General features: G+C 51.3%; 1 protein-coding gene across 2 annotated transcripts in view; it reads right to left on the bottom strand.

Annotated features, from left to right (window-relative positions):
* Positions 1 to 13000: 13000 nt before the first annotated feature.
* The window catches only part of SLC24A4 (solute carrier family 24 member 4), a 137781-nt gene continuing 132529 nt past the window's right edge, over positions 13001 to 18252 (bottom strand). For both annotated transcript variants that reach the window (XM_069465234.1, XM_069465235.1), the window contains exons 14-17: positions 17958 to 18072; positions 14799 to 14911; positions 14313 to 14378; positions 13001 to 13153 (exon numbers count right to left, since the gene is read on the bottom strand). In XM_069465234.1, the coding sequence (XP_069321335.1) occupies positions 13001 to 13153; positions 14313 to 14378; positions 14799 to 14911; positions 17958 to 18072 (447 nt within the window). The remainder of the gene's footprint in view (positions 13154 to 14312; positions 14379 to 14798; positions 14912 to 17957; positions 18073 to 18252) is intronic.

Below are 18252 nucleotides of genomic sequence, written 5' to 3'. Positions count from 1 at the left end.
AGACCCCGTATCTACTAAAAATAGAAAGAAATTATATGGAAAGCTAAAAAATATATATATAGAAAAAAATAGCCAGGCATGGTGGTGCATGCCTGTAGTCCCAGCTACTCGGGAGGCTGAGGCAGGAGGATCACTTCAGCCCAGGAGTTTGAGGTTGCTGTGAGCTAGGCTGACACCATGGCAATCTAGCCCGGGCAACAGAGACAGACTCTGTCTCAAAAAAAAAAAAAAAAAAAGAAGAAGAAATTAGCTGGACATGTAAAAATATATAGAAAAAATTAGCTGGGCATGGTGGCGCATGCCTCTAGTCCCAGCTACTAGGGAGGCTGAGGCAGGAGGATTGCTTGAGCCCAGGAGTTTGAGGTTGCTGTGAGCTAAGCTGATGCCAAGGCACTCTAGCCTGGGCAACAGGCTAGAGACTGTCTCAAAACAAAACAAAACAAAACAAACAAAAAAAACAAACTTTTTTTAAGACATAAAGCTACTGCACATGTAATATAAACATAACTTTTAGTTGCACTGGGAAACCAAAAAATGTGTGTGACTGACTTTGTTGTAGTGGTCTGGCGCCGAAATTGCAATGAACCCACAACAATATCTGCAAGGTTTGCCTGTCCTGACCAAGCTAGCTTCAGTGCCGGCCATTGAGAGGTGCTGCGATTGCTAATAATCGCTGCTTCCCACTTGCCCTTTGACTGCATCTGAAACTCCGTTGTAGAGTATGCTCAGCAAAAGAGATGTTTCCTAACTACGTGAGATGATGTGTTTCTATCTCACTTCTCCCTTTTGGGAATATTTACTTCCTCTGAAAATCAAATGCAGTGTCCTCCAGCCATGTTTCATGCGAGAAAAACCGGGATGGTTCATTTGAAATCTCCAGGGGCAACGAGCGGATCAGTTTGAGGGTAAATCTGATCCCATTTGGGGCTTCTCAACCACAGTCTCAGCCTGTCTTCTGCTGTCATCCCAGGTGAGAGCCTGCAGACAGGTGTGAACTCAGTAGGAGGCTCCTAGGACCTCAGGCAAGAATATTCCCAAAGCGGCACTCATTTCCTTAAAGAGTTGCTGAGGGTGTCTAGGTGTGGGGGGGATGGGAGCTCTGGCCGCTTCAGAACCACACAGCCCAGGTTCCCGCCTCAGCCCTACTCTTGCTGTCTGTGTGACCTTGGGCAAGTTTCTTAACCTCTCTGGGCCCAGGTTTCCTTTTCTGGAAGATGGGCAGATTCGTACTTACCCCACACAGCCGCTTGTGAGGATTACATGGAAAGTGGTCAACAATGTCTTTTGCTTAGTTGGCTCATGACAAATGTCAGTTTCCCTTTATTGATTTATTTTTTATTTTTTCCTTCATTGATTTTTATAAGAGTAGAATAGATGTCCGGCTCTGTGCCCAGCTCTGTGCCCAGGCTCTTCCAATGCCTTCCACTGGTGCCCTGCCCTGACAGGGATGCCAAGAGGTGTGCCTGGGAAGTTTGGGTTGAATTCAGCTGTCCTTAGGTAACGCAGCCTTGGATGAGGGGATGTTGAGGATCAGACGGGAAGACATAATGTCCCTGCCTTCCAAGGGTCTCGTTGACAGAAGCTGCAGCTGCTGACAATGCAGGGTGTGGTCCTCACAGGACAGGGCAGGCTACATAATTTTGGGGACCGAGTGCAAAATGAAAACAATTGACTCCTTGCTCAAAAAGTATTACAGATTTCAAGACAGCAACAGGAGAGCATTAAGCCTTAGTGTGGGTCCCCTCTCAACACCGGCTCTGTGCAACTGCCTGGGTCACAGGCCCAAGAAGCTGGCCCTGGCCTCGGGTGACCAACCAACAAGAAGTTCAGTCCCAGCTTGAACTTCTCTGCCCGCTAAGCCTCCAGTGACCCTGGCTGGACCTAGGGACCCCTCAACCTCCAGCACCTCCAGCTCCCTGGCCCAGAAGGCCCAGGTCAGTCCCTGGTTGCAGGTCAGTGGCCCCATGGGGGGTTCTTGGGGTCCTGCACATGGTGGGCAGCCCACCCTTGGACCCTGCCGGTCAGCCCAGCTGGCCCTGATTGCCACTTATAGTGCCTCTTCCAGAGGCCCAAGGTGGGGCGTGGCAACAGCGCTCGGCCCCCTTTGTTCCCCAGGCTGTTACCTCACACACTCCCCCCATCCCAGGGCAGAAATCCCAGTCACTTCCTCCCTGTCCCCAAGGCTGAGCCTCAAGGTGAGCCCGAAAAGCCTTCACCCCAGCCCCGTAAGCCCTAGTTCTTGATGTACTAACCAAGCTGAGAATCCCCGCCGCCCCAAGCCTGGTGTTCAAACTTCAGAACATCCAGGACATGCCCTCCCTTGCCCTGGGCAGACGCGCCTTCCACAGAGAAGGCAGTGAGGGAGCAAGAGTGAGACCTTTGGATGGAGCAGCTCATCTTCGCTGCACGGTGTCCGTGCTTTGCCTGCAATGACGGCGGTCGTGCCTGGGTGTCACTAAGTTGGAGGCACCAGGCCAGGCAACAGCGACACTGCATCTCACACGATGGGCTCAGCAACCCTGTGCAGGAAGTTTGCCATCCTATGTTTGCAGAGGACGGGACAGGGTCTCTGAGAGGCTGAATCACGTATAGCCGTAGCCAACATCCCATAGGCTTCCCAGATTCCACACATTCCAAACTGAACTCATCATCTCCTGTGCCCAAACCTGCTCCTCCCCTGGGCGTCCCTGTCTGAGAGCCGGAAGGCTTCCTCTCTTCTTCTCCACCCCCCTCATCTCCATGATCAGTTCCCAAATCCTGTGGGTGACGGCACCCACACTTGAGCCGAAAGCCAAACACCGGGCATCTGCCCTCGGCCAGTCTCTCCCCTGCAAGCGGCCTCATTTCTTCTCTAGGCTTTGAGCTCCTGGCTGTTATTCCAGTCTTGTCACCATTCGCCCATCCCAGCCATTTTCACACTGAACGGAGTGACCACTCGGGAAGTGGAATCCGAGCAGCCACTCCCGGGGAAGCAGCCATGAGGGGCTCCCCACTGCCCGGCCCCCAGGAACCTCTGGCTCTCGGACCCACCCTCACCCGCGTCTTCCTCCATTTCTTCCCACTCTCACACCCAGGCTGCGTCCAAGTCCTGTGGCAGGTGGAACACGTTCCCATAAATTTATTGTCTTGCAGTTCTGGAGGTCAGAAGTCCAAACGGGGTTCCACGGGGCTAACATCAAGGTGTCAGCAGGGCTGTTTTGCTTCTGGAGACTCCAGGGCAGAATCTATGTCCCGCCTTTCCTGGCCTCTAGAAGTTGCCTGCGTTCCTCGGCTCGTGGCCTTGCATCAGTCTGACCTCTGCTTCCATCGCCACCTCTCTCTCGGCCCTCCTGGACACCCCAGTGAGGACGCTGTGACTACATCAAGCCCACCCGCATAACCCAAGATAATCTCCACCTCTCAAGATCCTTCACTTAATCACATCTGCAATTCCTCTTTGCCACGTGAGAAAATATAGTCACGGTTCTGAGAAGTAGGTCGTGGACATCTAGGGGAGCCATTACTCAGCCAGCACAGGCCCCACGAGTTTTCCAGTTTGAGCTACCTGGAAACCTTTGACTATATAGTATTTTTCCCTGGTTACTCACTGCCTCTTTTTTTTTTTTTTTTTTTTTTTTTGAGACAGAGTCTCACTTTGTTGCCCAGGCTAGAGTGAGTGCCATGGCGTCAGCCTAGCTCACAGCAACCTCAAACTCCTGAGCTCAAGGGATCCTCCTGTCTCAGCCTCCCGAGTAGTTGGGACTACAGGCATGCACCACCATGCCCGGCTAATTTTTTCTATATATATTTTTAGCTGTGCATATAATTTCTTTCTATTTTTAGTAGAGATGGGGTCTCGCTCTTGCTCAGGCTGGTCTCAAACTCCTGAGCTCAAACGATCCGCCCACCTCGGCCTCCCAGAGTGCTAGGATTACAGGCGTGAGCCACCATGCCTGGCCTCACTGCCTCTTTTTTAATGACAAAATATTTGATGTGAGAGTCCAGGACGGGGTTGGAAGTGAGGGTGGGTGGTTCTGGAGGGACTCAAGACCTTGGGGCCGGGCAGAGGGGCTGGCCCTTGCTGCATCCGAGAGGGCTCTGAGACAGGGGGGCTGAGCTGGATCGATGGTTGGAACCTTGGTTTCGCTTTAGCATCACCTGAGAGGATTTGCCAGCTCTGCTGCCCAGGCCACTGTGATCACCTTGGGACTCCAAGTCAACAGACAGCCGGGATTGAGAACCATGGGGCAGAAGACGCTCCAGGATGGAACACAGGGAAGCAGCTGAGAAGCCAGGAGAGGAGATGGAGGAATAAAAAGTGGGGGAGACCCGGCAGGGAGGGTTTGTTTATTGTGTAAAACAATGTCTGCAGCATCAAAATCTGCAGAACGGCTGAGAACAGGAGCCTAGGGTCACCACAGTCTGACGACACATCCATAGCGGCAGTCAGTGTAGACCAAGTCTCAGAAGAGCTCCCTGGAGGTCAGAACCCACTCCTCCGTCTCCTCCCCACTCCCCATTTGCTCTTCCTGGTAGACACCAGTGAGTAAACATGGGCCACAGAAGCCTGGGAGAAGGCCTGCTCCTACGACCAGAGGACCAGCAGACCACTTGCACCAGGACCCACGTGGGCTTGGGACTGCCTGCAGCAACATCAAAAACAAGCTGATGGAGCCGGCACAGTGGTGTGCGCCTGTAGTCCCAGCTACTTGGGAAACTGAGGTAGGAGGATCCCTTGAGCCCAGGAGTTGGAGTCTAGCCTGGGCAACATAGTGAGACCCCACCTCTTAAACGGATTAGAAACAAGCTGACAGAGACTGAGCTGTCAGCTGAGGAGATGAGCTCCCAGGCAGGTCAGATTCAACCAAACTCCAGATTCAGGCAAACTCGCACTCTCCGGTCTGATGGGGCAGCCCCGGGCAATGGAAAGAGACGTGGTTCCTAAGGCTGGTTCCCAGAGTTGTAGCCAAGAGACCCTGGGGAACAGCACGTATCTTCTGCCTCACTTTCCTCACCTGTGAAGAGGGGACAACACCCACTCTGTGTGTCACTGGCTCTGTAAGCCGTGGAGTGCTAGACAGACTGAGGGACACTGGGACGTTCCAACCGTGAGCACAAGGGCTGCAGAGCCCAAGAAGCTTATGGACTCAAATCACCAGGGCAAAGTCCTTCATACTCTGTAAACACAAATGTGTTAAAATGAAAGGGGTTTCTAACGAACTGTCATCTAAAGTAGTCATCAAACTATCTGTGGGTAAGATTTAAAAAAAATCTTTTTTAAAAGCTTTATTTCATTGTGGACTGATATTTTAATAAAACACAATAAAATTACTAAAAAAATGCAATAAAAAAGATTCAGACAAAATGACTTACCAAACTGCCATCAGTGTTGACGCGCTTTCTCAGTTGCTGTACTCGTCTCGCTGCAGATTGGTAACGAGCGGTGAGCCAGCTCAGGCGCCCAGGTCACCCTGTGGGACTGACCTAGCCTCTCTCTGCTCAAGGTGGACCAGCTGCATCGGCCCCACCCAGGACTTGCCAGAACGCCAGCATCTTGGGCCCTCCCACCCCATCCCTGCTGGACCAGAATCTGCTTTTTAACAAGATGCCCATGAGATTCGTGTGCACATTAAAGTTTGTGGTGACACCTCTGGCAGCTGGGACTCAGGAAAGTTTTGTAGAATGAAGGAATTAACCAAAACCTCTGCCCCAATCTCAATTTCCCACGATACCAGAGCTGATGACATGAACCTTCTTCCAGATGAGCAGGACCAGCTATGTAATTTGCAGAGCCCAGTGTAAAAATGAAAACTTGGGGATCCTTTAAAAAAAAAAAGCCATTGGCTGGGCGCGGTGGCTCACGCCTGTAATCCTAGCACTCTGGGAGGCTGAGGTGGGCGGATCGTTTGAGCTCAGGAGTTCGAGACCAGCCTGAGCAAGAGCGAGACCCCATCTCTACTAAAAATAGAAAGAAATTATATGGACAGCTAAAAAGATATATAGAAAAAATTAGCCGGGCATGGTGGTGCATGCCTGTAGTCCCAGCTACTCGGGAGGCTGAGACAGGAGGATCCCTTGAGCTCAGGAGTTTGAGGTTGCTGTGAGCTAGGCTGACGCCATGGCACTCACTCTAGCCTAGGCAACAGAGTGAGACTCTGTCTCCAAAAAAAAAAAAAAAAAAAGCCATTAAGAATTTCTAAGATGGTGACAGCCAAGCTGGGCCCTTCTGACATGTGGCTGTACAGGTCCCACACACACGAAGCTGGGGAGGTACGGTTGGGTCCTTCTGGACTCATGCATGCTAGCCAAGTTGTGAGAGTTCTGCTGTTTCATCCATTATCAACCATTATAATTAAAAAGCTCTAACCCCTCATCCTTTTTGAAGTTTATTTTTTTCTCAATGTGCAAATAGAAATGGTTCCAAATGGCTGTTATTCCTGTGTATATAATTCTTTCAAAAAATACAAATATGCATGTGTCTATTAAAACATGAATGGAAGCTCTATATGGGGAAAGACAATTTGTGCTCATTTATTTTATTGACAGTGTACAGATTTTGATATATTGCATTACAATACTGACTGCTAGATTTCTTATAAAGGTTTAGTTTATATTTACCCTAGAGTTTTTCTTCACAATAAAAATAAACTCATGCCAGTGTTTAGTAACCAATAATATCAATTCATTCAAATTTAATGACAGTTTTATTAAACTAAGAATCTCATGTCACAGAGCATTCACAGTGCAGGAGGTCACAGTTATTGAAAAAATAAATAGCCGGATAAATATATTATTTACAACTTTTCAATCAATGTTCCTGCTCTGCCTGTTCTAGAGAATGAACAAAGATGGTGGTGTTCAGCCCGGCATGCCAGAAATGTCTCGTGGGGGACTCAAGCCATGTGTGAACAGCCCCAGAAGTTCTTGGTTTTGGTTGTTTATAAGGAGGTTCTTTCAGGACACAAGCATGCTCTGTCCCCTACTTGGTAGGTCACAGTGGGGCCCCCCAGGAAGATCCAAAAGCCCCGTGGAAACCATGGCCAGCCTGCCTCTCAGGTCTGGCCTCTCCTGGCTCGGCCCTTTCCTTGGCAGCTCCTGCTCTTGGGCCTGGCCCCATCTGGCTGACAGCTCTCTGTGTGTTCAGACACCAGCAACCACTCCCAGCTGGCAGGAGACACAGGCAGAGGGTCCCCTGCCAGGGTGCGTGTGGAGACCCAGTCTCACAGACCAGCAGCCCCCCCGCTGGGGCTCCTCAAGAGCTGGCCACAGCGGCTCAGCCACAGCTCTGTCCACTGGGCCCTCAAATGCCCCTGGTGCGAGCCTCGTGGACAGTGTGGTCATGAGGTCTACAGCTCAGAGGGGCAGAGATGGCCGGTGGCCAGAAAAAAACCCTCCTAGGACATTTTATTTGGAAGAACAGAGCTGCCTTGCTCACACCCCAGTCATTTTCAGGAGAAGCGCCTTCTGCTGAAAGGGGACTGCATGTTCCTCCGGGATGGGCCTGGGACTTTCTGTGTTGGGAATTCTGGAGTGGCAGCAAGGTGGGCTCTGCCGTCTGGGACCCTCCCTTTATGCACAAGGGCTGATCATGCCGAACTATGCATCTAGAAACCAAAAGCGGCATGTTTCATCTCTTGATAGCTTAAAAATTTTGTTCTACAGTGACAGGGTGAGGAGGGTACCTACTCTCCCCAGGATTAAGAGTTTTACTGGCCTGGTCCATGGACAAGTCCCAACCAACATGTTGTGTAAGAAGCAACAGTTTGAATTCTGGCAACAGTGGGAATAGCTGTGGATTATGCTGGTATTTCTCACTGGGCTTTTAACCAAGGAGCAGCTGATCCCTAGACCCGTAAATCTAACAGATGGAAAAGCCACAGAGCCCAGGGCTTGACTTTCACATAGGCACAGTGTGTATTTCCAACCCTCAGAGACACCTCCCACGGCCCCTGAGTACCGTCCCAGGTATCCTGGCAGCAGACATTTCCCTAGACTAGGAGAGAGCATGATTTTAGCCCTGGGAAGAAGTGGGAGGAAGATACACAACTTTGACAACTGGACACTGACACTGTGAGAGGGATGAAGGGCCTTGGAAACTCGCAGGGAAAAGATGACACGTGCCCCTGGCACTGTGTGTACAAAGTGTCTGAGAATTTAGCAGAGATGAATGGAACCTGGGAGCCATTTGTCACTGAAAAGGTAAAATTTTTAAAACCCTGATAAAATAGCGAGAGCTCTAATACCACCCGCTGGCTTCCCTGAAAAGACAGCTCCACCCTGGTGGCAGAACAGGAGGAAAAGCGCCTCTTTTCCCCAATTGAAATGCGAGCACCCATTTCCTCCAGTGGGACACACGGTCACCTGGCCGGCCGGCCATCCTCCCGTTAGCTACGTGGCCCGAAGTTCAGCACAAAACTAGCATTCCAATTTAGTTTTATTAACAAGCAAATACAATAACCTAATCAAATGCCTTTTTAAAACCCATACCCTGAGGAGTATGCCCTTTGGGGACGCGTTCTCTGCAGCAAGGGGCCCCCACAAGCCAGGTTGGCAGGTGGCCAGGCTCACCATGAGCAATAAACCTCATGTTCTTTGCCGCGTGGGCCAGGCCCAGGGAAAGACCCCTTCGCCCTTGGTCCCATATAACTGACACAGTGGGCAAGACTTACCCAGAGTACAGGAGGGGTCCCCTCTACCTGCTTTGAGAAGGCCTGGGGGAGGCTTCATGCTGAGGGGCTCAGGCGATGAGCTGCAGGGCCCAGAAAAGCCAGAGTAACCGCTCACACCTGGCGAGGGCACCTGGTACCCTTTGGGTGAACCCACACAAAGGGTGATCAAGGGCAGTGCTTTAGGTCCAGGGCTGGATTGGGGGGTCACGGACTTCCTGCCATCCAAGAGCTGCCCAGAGAGCACTTTCAGAAATTTCTAGACGTTTCTATGGACATGATTTGGCAACAAGGCTGCCAAGAGGTGGACCCCCTCAGGTGCCCTGGATACATCTATCTGCTAACTGCCCCCAGGGCAGGAACTCCCATGGAAATCAAGTTCGGAGGGCATTAGAGAGGCCACGAGCATTTAAAGCATGGCCTGTGGGTACAATCACCTGAGCACGGTCACCTTGACTGGCAAGTTGTTTATTCAAGCAACAAGCATTTGCGGAGAGCCCATCACACGGGCAGCACAGTCACCCATTCCAGCCAGGGGGAGCACGGCCCCCAGGGGAAGGGAAGGTGGGGATGGGGGACAGGAGACCAGCTCCTCCCCTGGGGGCCTATTCAGCCAGGGCAGAAAGGTTTCTGCTTCTAGGGAAAATTCCAAAATGTGGCAACAGACCCCCCTCCGCCCCCCTCCCCCCGTTCCAGTGCCTTGAGCCCCACCAGCCCATTCCACACCTAGGGAAGGAGGGAAGGGCAGCAGTGTCAGCCACTGGCGCTGGGATTCGCTCTTGCCTTCCCCAGGGAAATGAACGCAGCCTCTCCTGGTCCCCCTTGCCTCAGTCCACCCCCATCTTATGGGGAGGGAAGGGGCCCCAGGATGCAGGAAGGAGAAAGGCGAGGTGGAAAGATGGGTGTCCGGCAAGGACACCACCCACCCCGTTCCCGAATTCCTGGTCTGTCTGGGGAGTCCCGTGTTCTCTGAGTGGTGGGCTGCCGCTGATGCTCTTGGGCTTGCGAATCCCAATAGGGAAGGGGAGGTGGAAGAAACCCAGACTCTGGGCAGCGGGCTTTGGTCGGGGTCTGCAGGACGGCCTGCCCTCGGTGATACGTACAGCCCACCTGGTTTAGCCTGGCTCAGGACGGGCTGGTGCCTTCCCTGCTGCTTGGGTCTGTAAAGGCAGGGGACTGACGGGGCAAAAGCAAGTCTAGTCCTAACAGGTGAGGGGTAATGAGCAGGTGAAGACTCACAAGAAAAGCCAGGTGTGTGCACAAGGTGGACACAGGTGATGGGGGGACAGGCACACGAGCCAGCAGACCAGCACACTATGGGTTACAGGAAGGACAGGGGCAGCAAGGCATGGACTCTGATCTGCCCACGGTGCCCTTAACCACCTGTCTCTCATTGCAGCTGACCCAGAACCTTCCTCCAGGGCCAGGTTCTCAAGACACTGACACCTTCCACCCTAACCACACTTGGGCTGGTAAGGGCAAACTCCAAACCAGAAATCGACAGGAACCACCCGCTCCTGCTTCTAGAGACATTTTCTATCTGAGAGCAATAGTTCGTTTTTCTTTTATGCCTCCAATGAGTAGAGCTAAATCTATCTTTTTTAATTGCCTATTTCTGTAGCAGAGTAATTATCCCATGCTAATTAGCTTTGGGAATAAAATAAAGGAAGTAATCCTGCGTAGTGATGAAAGCATAATTTAAAAGTGAAGGCCTAGTTAATCAAGCAGTTCTTTAAATTTGTGATGGAAAAATATTTAGTTAAAAAAGAGAAATTTTCACCTACAGTGTACATATAGTTTCCTAGATATAATAAATGCATAGATCCTTTAAGGAAGTTACATTGGCACATGAAAGTCAAAAGAAAATGAGCCGAGAGGAATGCATTACATATTAAAAACATTTTTTCAGTCTTTAACTGCAACTGCAGTATACATCATAATCTCAGATGGATTCTGCTGAGGAAGAGGAGTGCAATTAAGATGAGTTCTCTGAAAGCTACACAAGGATTCAGAGACTTGAAAACTAGCAGGGACACCACCAGGGGCCATGTGTCCTGTGCCTTGTCATAGCTAAAAATAGTTTTTGGTCTTTTTTAAGAAAAAATAGAGACATTAGGATATGACCTGGGGAACCTAGGGGTCAACTAAATATAGAGGTTTTGACTCAAACAAGCACCAACTACAAGGGCAAAGTCACACCTACATTCACTCACCCCAGACGGCCGACCGTGGACTGGCTGCCCTGGGAGGGTGTTGGGCTGGTGCTTGGAGCCCGTTCTGCTACTTACTACTGGCCACTGCATTAGAGTCCCTTGACCTCTCCAAGACTGTATTCCCTGTTAAATGAGGAGAACAATCCCCCCTTTACACGGCAGGGTAATTTGCAGAACCAAGAGACAGACAGAAGCACTTGGATCCTGGATGAGCCATAAAACGGGAGGAACCAGGTGAACTAGGCTATTAGGACAAAGAGTGGTCCCAGGGCCCTGACCTCCCCTGTAGCTCAAGTTTATAGTGATGAAGCTACAGTGTCCCTGGCCCACCCTTCAGCTGATTTCTTAGGAAAATCACCCTTGTTCTCAACTTGAAAACCACTGAGCCTATTTTTTGGGTAGAGAAACAAAAAGAGAAGCCTTAATGTGGTGTAGCTACTAATACTGACGTGAATCCCGGATAGAAGCCTGGTGATGGAGGGTGAGGTCCCATCGCAGGCACATGCTAAAGGTGACCTAAGGGACAGACGCCTGAACACTTCCTCCTTCTGGAACTCAGGAGGCCTTAAAGAGCACAGTCACAAATTCCAATGTGGGTCATGACCTTTGTGTCTCAGGAAAGGGATCAGCTATTGGATTTAAACTCATCACCAAGTTTAGAGTGATTTCTGGTGAATTGCTAAGAATCTCCTTTCCGCTCACATGGTCTGGGGTAGTTCCCATACATTCTTCTGTGCAAAGCATCCCAATATTCAAAGTGCATCAAATCTGATAGACTTTTGCAATAGAGACATTACAAAAATAAAAAACCTCTCTATAAAATTAATTGTGCTTTCTTTTTAGAAACCATGAATGGTGTGTGTTCATAAATCTTTTTAATATATATTTGAGAGCTATGAAGCAGTCGAAAATGGTTTTGTATTTTTCTGTTTTTGAACCTCCCATCCTTGGCCTTTCATGTGTAGCAAACTACATGGTTCAAGAAACTTAGCTCTAAAAATTCTAAATTACAGTTTTCATACTTGCCTTCCGCTACCCAGAGAGCAATCTGTCGTTTTTCAGGAAATCTCTCTTCTTGTCATTAACCGGCATTTCTGGCACACTCAGTCCAGTTCAGCAGGCTATGAAATTTGTTGGGCATATAAACAATTGGGCCTTTCAAGAGAGTGGTTTTGAAACTAGAGCATTAACAAAGAAATGACAAACCCAAAGGGACAATGTGTGGTATCACAGAAGGTCTGGAATGTACCGCTGTAAACCGCATCTCCCCGTCTGCGAGTTAGCACCCGTTTCCATGGCAGGTCTCTCACCTTTCTCTCTATTCCAAACCAAGTGTCTTGGTGCCAATGCAAGATGATACACACAGGATTCGCTTTTCTACAATTGTTGCCTGTTTGGTCTGCATCCCGATCCTTTTGTATGGAATGATATTTTTCAAGTATGATGATCTATATGATGTTTTATTTTTAATATTTCATTGCTCATTCTCTGAATGCATCAATACAAGTGATAAGAACATTCACTTGTTTTCTCTCTTCTGCTGTGAATTCTTCCAGTTTTTCCAGGAAAAGGGGTGGAAATGTCTGCCGTCACGGTCCCTAACCCCCAACAGGTTGAATGAGGCCTTGCCCCCTCCAAACCACCTGTACTTCCAGCAGAAGTCGGAGGCTCCTAGTAGCACAAGCTAAGGAGCCACCTCTGGCCCAAAGGTGACGCTCAGAAATAACATTCCTATTTTGCACTTGCCCTAGGAGACCTCACGCTCACTGACTGCCTCATTTCCGAGGCTGCCCGTGTAACAGAGAGACAAGCTGCACACGGAAGTCCTTTTGATTAAAGCGTGCAGGAGAGAGATGGGACACTCGACACAGCCCTGTGGCTGGCCACTCGGGGGTCTTCGAAGCTGCTCAGATAATGGCCCCTGGATTCTGCCTTGCGGGGGCAGAACTCCGAGGAGGAGGAGGACGCCCAGCAGCCTGGCCTGTGACCAGACAAAGACCACGATGGCTCTTCCTTCCAGTGTGTGAAAGAACAGACGGTGGCTGCCGATGCAGGAGAGACCTGTGGTGGGGGAGGGAGGGGACAGGAGGACGCAGGCGTCACAGGGTGTCCAGAAAACCCCCCGGGGGAAGCGGCTCAGCTTTAATCGTCTTCTCGGCACATGGGCAAGTTGACGAAAGTGAAGACGTTAAACTCTATCATTATGGAGAAGCACAGGAAGATGGCGTAGAGAACCAGCACGTAGATACCCAGCTTCCGGTCCAGCCGCCACTTGTTCAGGTGGATGCCGAGGACCTGGAAGGAGAGAGCGTGGCAGCCGGGCTTGGGCAAAGAGACGCAAAAGGCGTTTCTACTGGAAAATGACACCCACATTAGGGACCCCAGAACTTTCTGCAGAATGTGGACAGGAGCAGAGGGGCACTGCCAGGCTGACCCTCAGTTTGACCAGAGTGAGCCCTAGGACGTTTAGACTTGCCTGATGAAAACCACGAGTCTCTGGCCCGGCCCCACTGACTCGGGGACACACAGCAGCCGCCCTCCCTGGGCAGGCACGCCACCTCCTCCTGGCCTGTTGCAGGCACCATGCTCCTCCCTGCCCAGGCCTTCCTTAGGGAACAAATGGCATCTTTTTCTGGATGATTCTTGTACTTTGGAACTTGGCATTATGGTCTTTTTCCCTCAGGACTCCTCCGAAAATTTTCCAAGGCTATTTTTGACCTGTGGCTTGGCAAACTCCCGCTTGGGCCATTTTCACGCACACGTGTGTGCATGCATGTGTTTGTGTGTGTGTGTTTGGGGCAGGGGGCGGAACACACTCTGTCCTACATTTTTCCCGACTCTCCTACACATCCCTACACTGCCCACCTTCTGAGGATCATCCTCATCAGAGCACAGGGGTGAAGAGTCACGGGTCCTTTAAGGACAGACCAACCTGGGTTCAAATCCCAGCTCTGCCAGTTCCCAACTCTGCGACCTTGGGCACGGTAACCCGTGAGCCCTAACTTCTTGTGCACAAGGGGAATGACCACAGTACCCCCCTCATCAGGTGGTGGTGAGGATTGAATAAAGTGGTGCAGAAATGAAGTGCTCGGCAGACCTGGACAGGTGAGTAGGGAGGCCTTGGTCATTGTGACGTGCCCTGAGGGCTGTCCCGCCTCCACCTGCCAGCTTCCCCAGCACTAGAGAGGGGACTAGACCAGGCGGCAAGAAGAAAGCAAATGCACTTCGCTTCCTCTGGCAGCTTCTTATCTGCTCAGGGAGAAGCTCAGTGGGGGTGCCCATGCACTTGGCAAAAACTGGGCTGGGGGCACCTGCGAATGTACTCATGTCCTGCACTTTATCCCTCACTGATGGGGGAGGTGACGGGGCTGTGCAGAGCCATGTAAGTGACGCGGCAGAATCAGATGTAACGAAGTGTGAATGAAGCTTCTGTTCTGGAATCGTGAAAACTCACGGTGAGCGCGACGGAGCCCAGCAACAGCGCCACGGAGTAGACCAGCCCCCGGCTGTTGATCTTCACCTGGGAAATCAAACACGAGGCCCTGACTCTCCGTCTCCTCGGAGCCAGTCCCTCCCGAGGGCCCAGGTGCTCCGGTTTACTCATTCCCTCATCGGAACACGCAGGTGTGCGTGGGTGAACACATGCTTGGGGGACGCGCATTCAAGCCCCACCTCTGCTGGTCTGAGGAGACGCCTGGGACCGGGACAGCGCCCAGCGGGTGGAGATGAGGAGCACCCGGCAAACACAGGCCCTCCTGAGTCCTAAGTCCCAATACTACGGACACCCTTAGTCTGTCCTGGGAGCCTTCACAGACAGTGGGTGCCAGGGTGCCAAGGAGAAGGGGCAGTGCATCCCCCGGGCCCCCCAGTTGACAATGGGCTGACACCACTGTCCTCAGTAAAATGCATCCACCTCACTAATGAGGTGGGAGGAACTTACCGTGGACCCGTAATTAATAACCATGGTCTGCAGGCCCCACGGTACGCCGAGTCCTACCAGGATGTCAAACACGTTGCTTCCGATGGTGTTGGAGACCGCCATGTCCCCAAGGCCTGGAGGGGACAACCAACACGTTTCTTTCATTGAGAGCAGGTTGCCAGAAACTGTGTTCTTTCTCGTAACTGTTCTATCAGCGTTATGCCTGAGAAAGGAATTCCTTCTGCATGCACCCTATAATTCCAAAACCTTTTTGTGAGGTCTAAGATCCACTCGTTTCATGAAGTCTAAAGGCACCTGTGTGGGTTGAACTGTGACCCTCCAAACTCATACGTTGAAGTCCTAAGCCCCAGTACTGCAGAATGGGACCTTATTTGGAGACAGGGTCTTTACGGAAGTTACAGCTTAAAATGAAGTCATCAGGGTGGGACCTAATCCAATACGACTGGTGTCCTTACACAAAGGGGGGACATGGCCACAGACCACACATGAGGGGAATGCCAGGCAAAAGTGAAGACGGCCACGAGATCGTGGGGTGGGCGCCTGGATGGACCCTCCCTCGCAGCCTGCCCGCACCTGGATCTGATTTCCAGCCTCCAGGACTGTTGGACGCCAAATTTCCATTGTTATGTCCCCCAGTTGTGGTAGTGATGCCAGTTCGCCAGCTGACGTCTTCTGAGGACCCACCATGAGCTTTGTCTCATTTAACCCTCCCAGTTGCTCTGGGGTGGGGGCGGGGCATGATCCTCACGTGGCAGGTGACAAAACTCAGGCGTGGGACGTGCCCAAGGGCACAGTTTGTGAGTGGCCCAGTCTCGAGACGCCTAGTCCAGCATCCTTTATCCCAAGCCATGATGCGCATTTGTGGCCCAGGCAACAGCACCCACGACCTTGGCTGGGATCTCAGGGTGTCAGATGTCTGGTCCTGGTGGCTTACTGAAGGGTGAACACTCAGCCAGCCCAGATGCATCCCAGGGGCCTGGGGGCCATGTCATCATCCTCCCCCTTCCTGCCCAACTGTCTGGTACCATGCCACAATCCGTGGAACTTAACGACTTGAGGGCACATAAGCGAGGAAAGCAAACTTTTACAAATAAGTCTCAAGCTGGCTGAAATATGTTCTAACCTGACCACTTAGCCATACTTTGATACAACTGTCCCAACCTGCACACATACAAATGTTTCTGGAACAAACGAGCCTGAAACACAAATGCCCACAGCCACACACTGCTTTGGTGGCCGAGCCCCTCGGCAGCATCTCAGACCGGCATCTGGACAAGTGGCCTGTCTCTGTCTCCTGCCTTGTGCAGCGGAGTCTGGGCAGAGGTTCCCGTACCCTCTGTCAGCAAGAGGCTGTCTATCCTTCAACCACATCTGCTGGAGTTTCTGTCAACCACATCAATGTCACCCGTAGCACAACTAGGCACCCCATGCTTGTACTCATCCTTCCTCGGTTTCTGTATTCTGTGTTCCACTGTAGCCACCCTGAGGTGACATTTTGCCTCAAAACTCCACCTGCCCCTTGTTCCCAAAAGAGACCCTTTGTTGACCTCACCGGGACCCCCTAACCCTACAAGCACTTAAGCTCTAACATCATCCACCACTGTTCCCAGCCTGAACGCCAGGGTCAGGTGTTTAAACTGCACTTTCTCTTGCCCCTTGACGGTCCACAGTGTCCACCTAGCCAACTCCAGCCAACTCCAACTGTCACCTGTGCCTGGCTGGAGCTATCGTGACTGAACCCCACCAAGTTCATGTTACTGAACAGCAGCCGGGCCCTTGGCGTTCATCAGCTTTCCTTTTACTACTGTGCTGGGCTGAACAGGGACACCCGCCCCCCAAAATTCATGTCCGTCCAGAACCCATGAATGTGACTTTACTTGGAAACAGGGTTTTCACAGATATAGTCGAGGCAAGGTAAGGCCATACTGAATTAGGGTGGGCTCTAAGCTGATGGCTGGTGTCCTTGTAAGAAAAAGTTTGGACACACACACACACACACACACACACACGTGCACGGAAGAATGCCCTGTGAAGACAGAGGCAGAGAGTGGCGTGATGTAGCTACGAGCCAAGGAACACCAAGAATTACAGGCAACCCCCAGAGGCTGGAAAGAGCCGAGGAAGGATTCTTCCCTGGAGCCTCCGGAAGGAGTGGACACCTGGATTCAGACCTGGGCTTGCAGAGCTGGGAGATAATACGTTTCTGTCAAGTTGCCCAGGTGTGGTAAGCCACCAGCTGTTACGGCTGCCCCAGGGAACTGACACACTCACGTCAAAGGGCACCCAATTGCATTCTCCTCCCCTCAGCTGCTGTCCCCAACTGTCCCCATTCTCTGTAAGGCCCCTGCCTACCTCCAAACACACTCCCACCCTTCCGTTCATCTCACATTTGCTCAGGCCCAACTGACTACCCAGTCAACCCTCTCTCTTATCTTGGAGGGATAAAATGTCCCTCTTTCCAAAGCCAGCCTTTCTCTTAGGGCGCTCTTCCTTCTCCCGCCCCCTGTGAGACAGGGCTCCATCATTCAGCCACCCCCACCCCTACGCTTTCAAGCTCTGACGCGGGAGGAAGATGCATGAAGTCTGTGGTGAGGCCCCACCTCACCAGCAGAACAGGAGCCGTGAATACAGCCCAGACTCTTTCCAGCTTGTTTGTTCGGCCGTCAGAGCACATAGTGTCGCCTCATCTCGCTCAACTCACGACATTTGGTAAGCCCAAAATAAACCCACCAAGCAAACCTTGTTAACATGACATATGTTCCAGCAGTTAGAAGAATTAGAAAAGAGTTGGGTTAACAGGACCCACTTTGTGCCCCTGGGACCAGCACATCTCGTGTTATTAGCTCATTTGCTGTATGAAGTCTGGGCTTGGGCTCTGCTCAGGCTCACATTGACCGGGGACCTCAGAACACGTGTGTTTTTACATGACCACTCCAGCAAAAGCTTCTCGAGGGCTGGAGGAGTTCATCTTGGTGGCTTCTCTCCACAAATGGACTCGAATAAATGATACTTTCTAGATGTCACAGTTTTCTCCATAGCAGGACTCGGTCACTGCCAGCTGGAAGAACCACAACTTGGCCAACTGTAACTTGGGCAGGGACAACAGGGGGACCCACACGGTGATAGTGACGGCTGTGGGGGCTGAGGCGTGATCCGTACCTTGTCTCGCCACGATTAAGCTGGCCATGCAGTCCGGGACACTCGTCCCTGCTGCCAGGAAAGTAATGCCCATGATGACATCAGGGATCCCAAGTGTGTATCCGATGATAGTCACCTGCAGAACAGGGTGGAGACATGAACCCACAACAAAACAGAGCATGTGGACTAAAGGAATTCCTATTACTACAGACACCATAAGTGCAGGAAACTGGGTTATTTTGGAATTATTGGCACTGCTTTTTTTTTTTTTTTTTCCAACAATGAACTCTGAGGCTAAGAAGTTGAAGGTTGGCAG

The sequence above is a fragment of the Eulemur rufifrons genome, chromosome 2 (assembly GCF_041146395.1).
Source record: "Eulemur rufifrons isolate Redbay chromosome 2, OSU_ERuf_1, whole genome shotgun sequence".
Lineage (NCBI taxonomy): Eukaryota > Metazoa > Chordata > Mammalia > Primates > Lemuridae > Eulemur > Eulemur rufifrons.
This window is presented reverse-complemented; position numbering and strand designations above follow the sequence as displayed.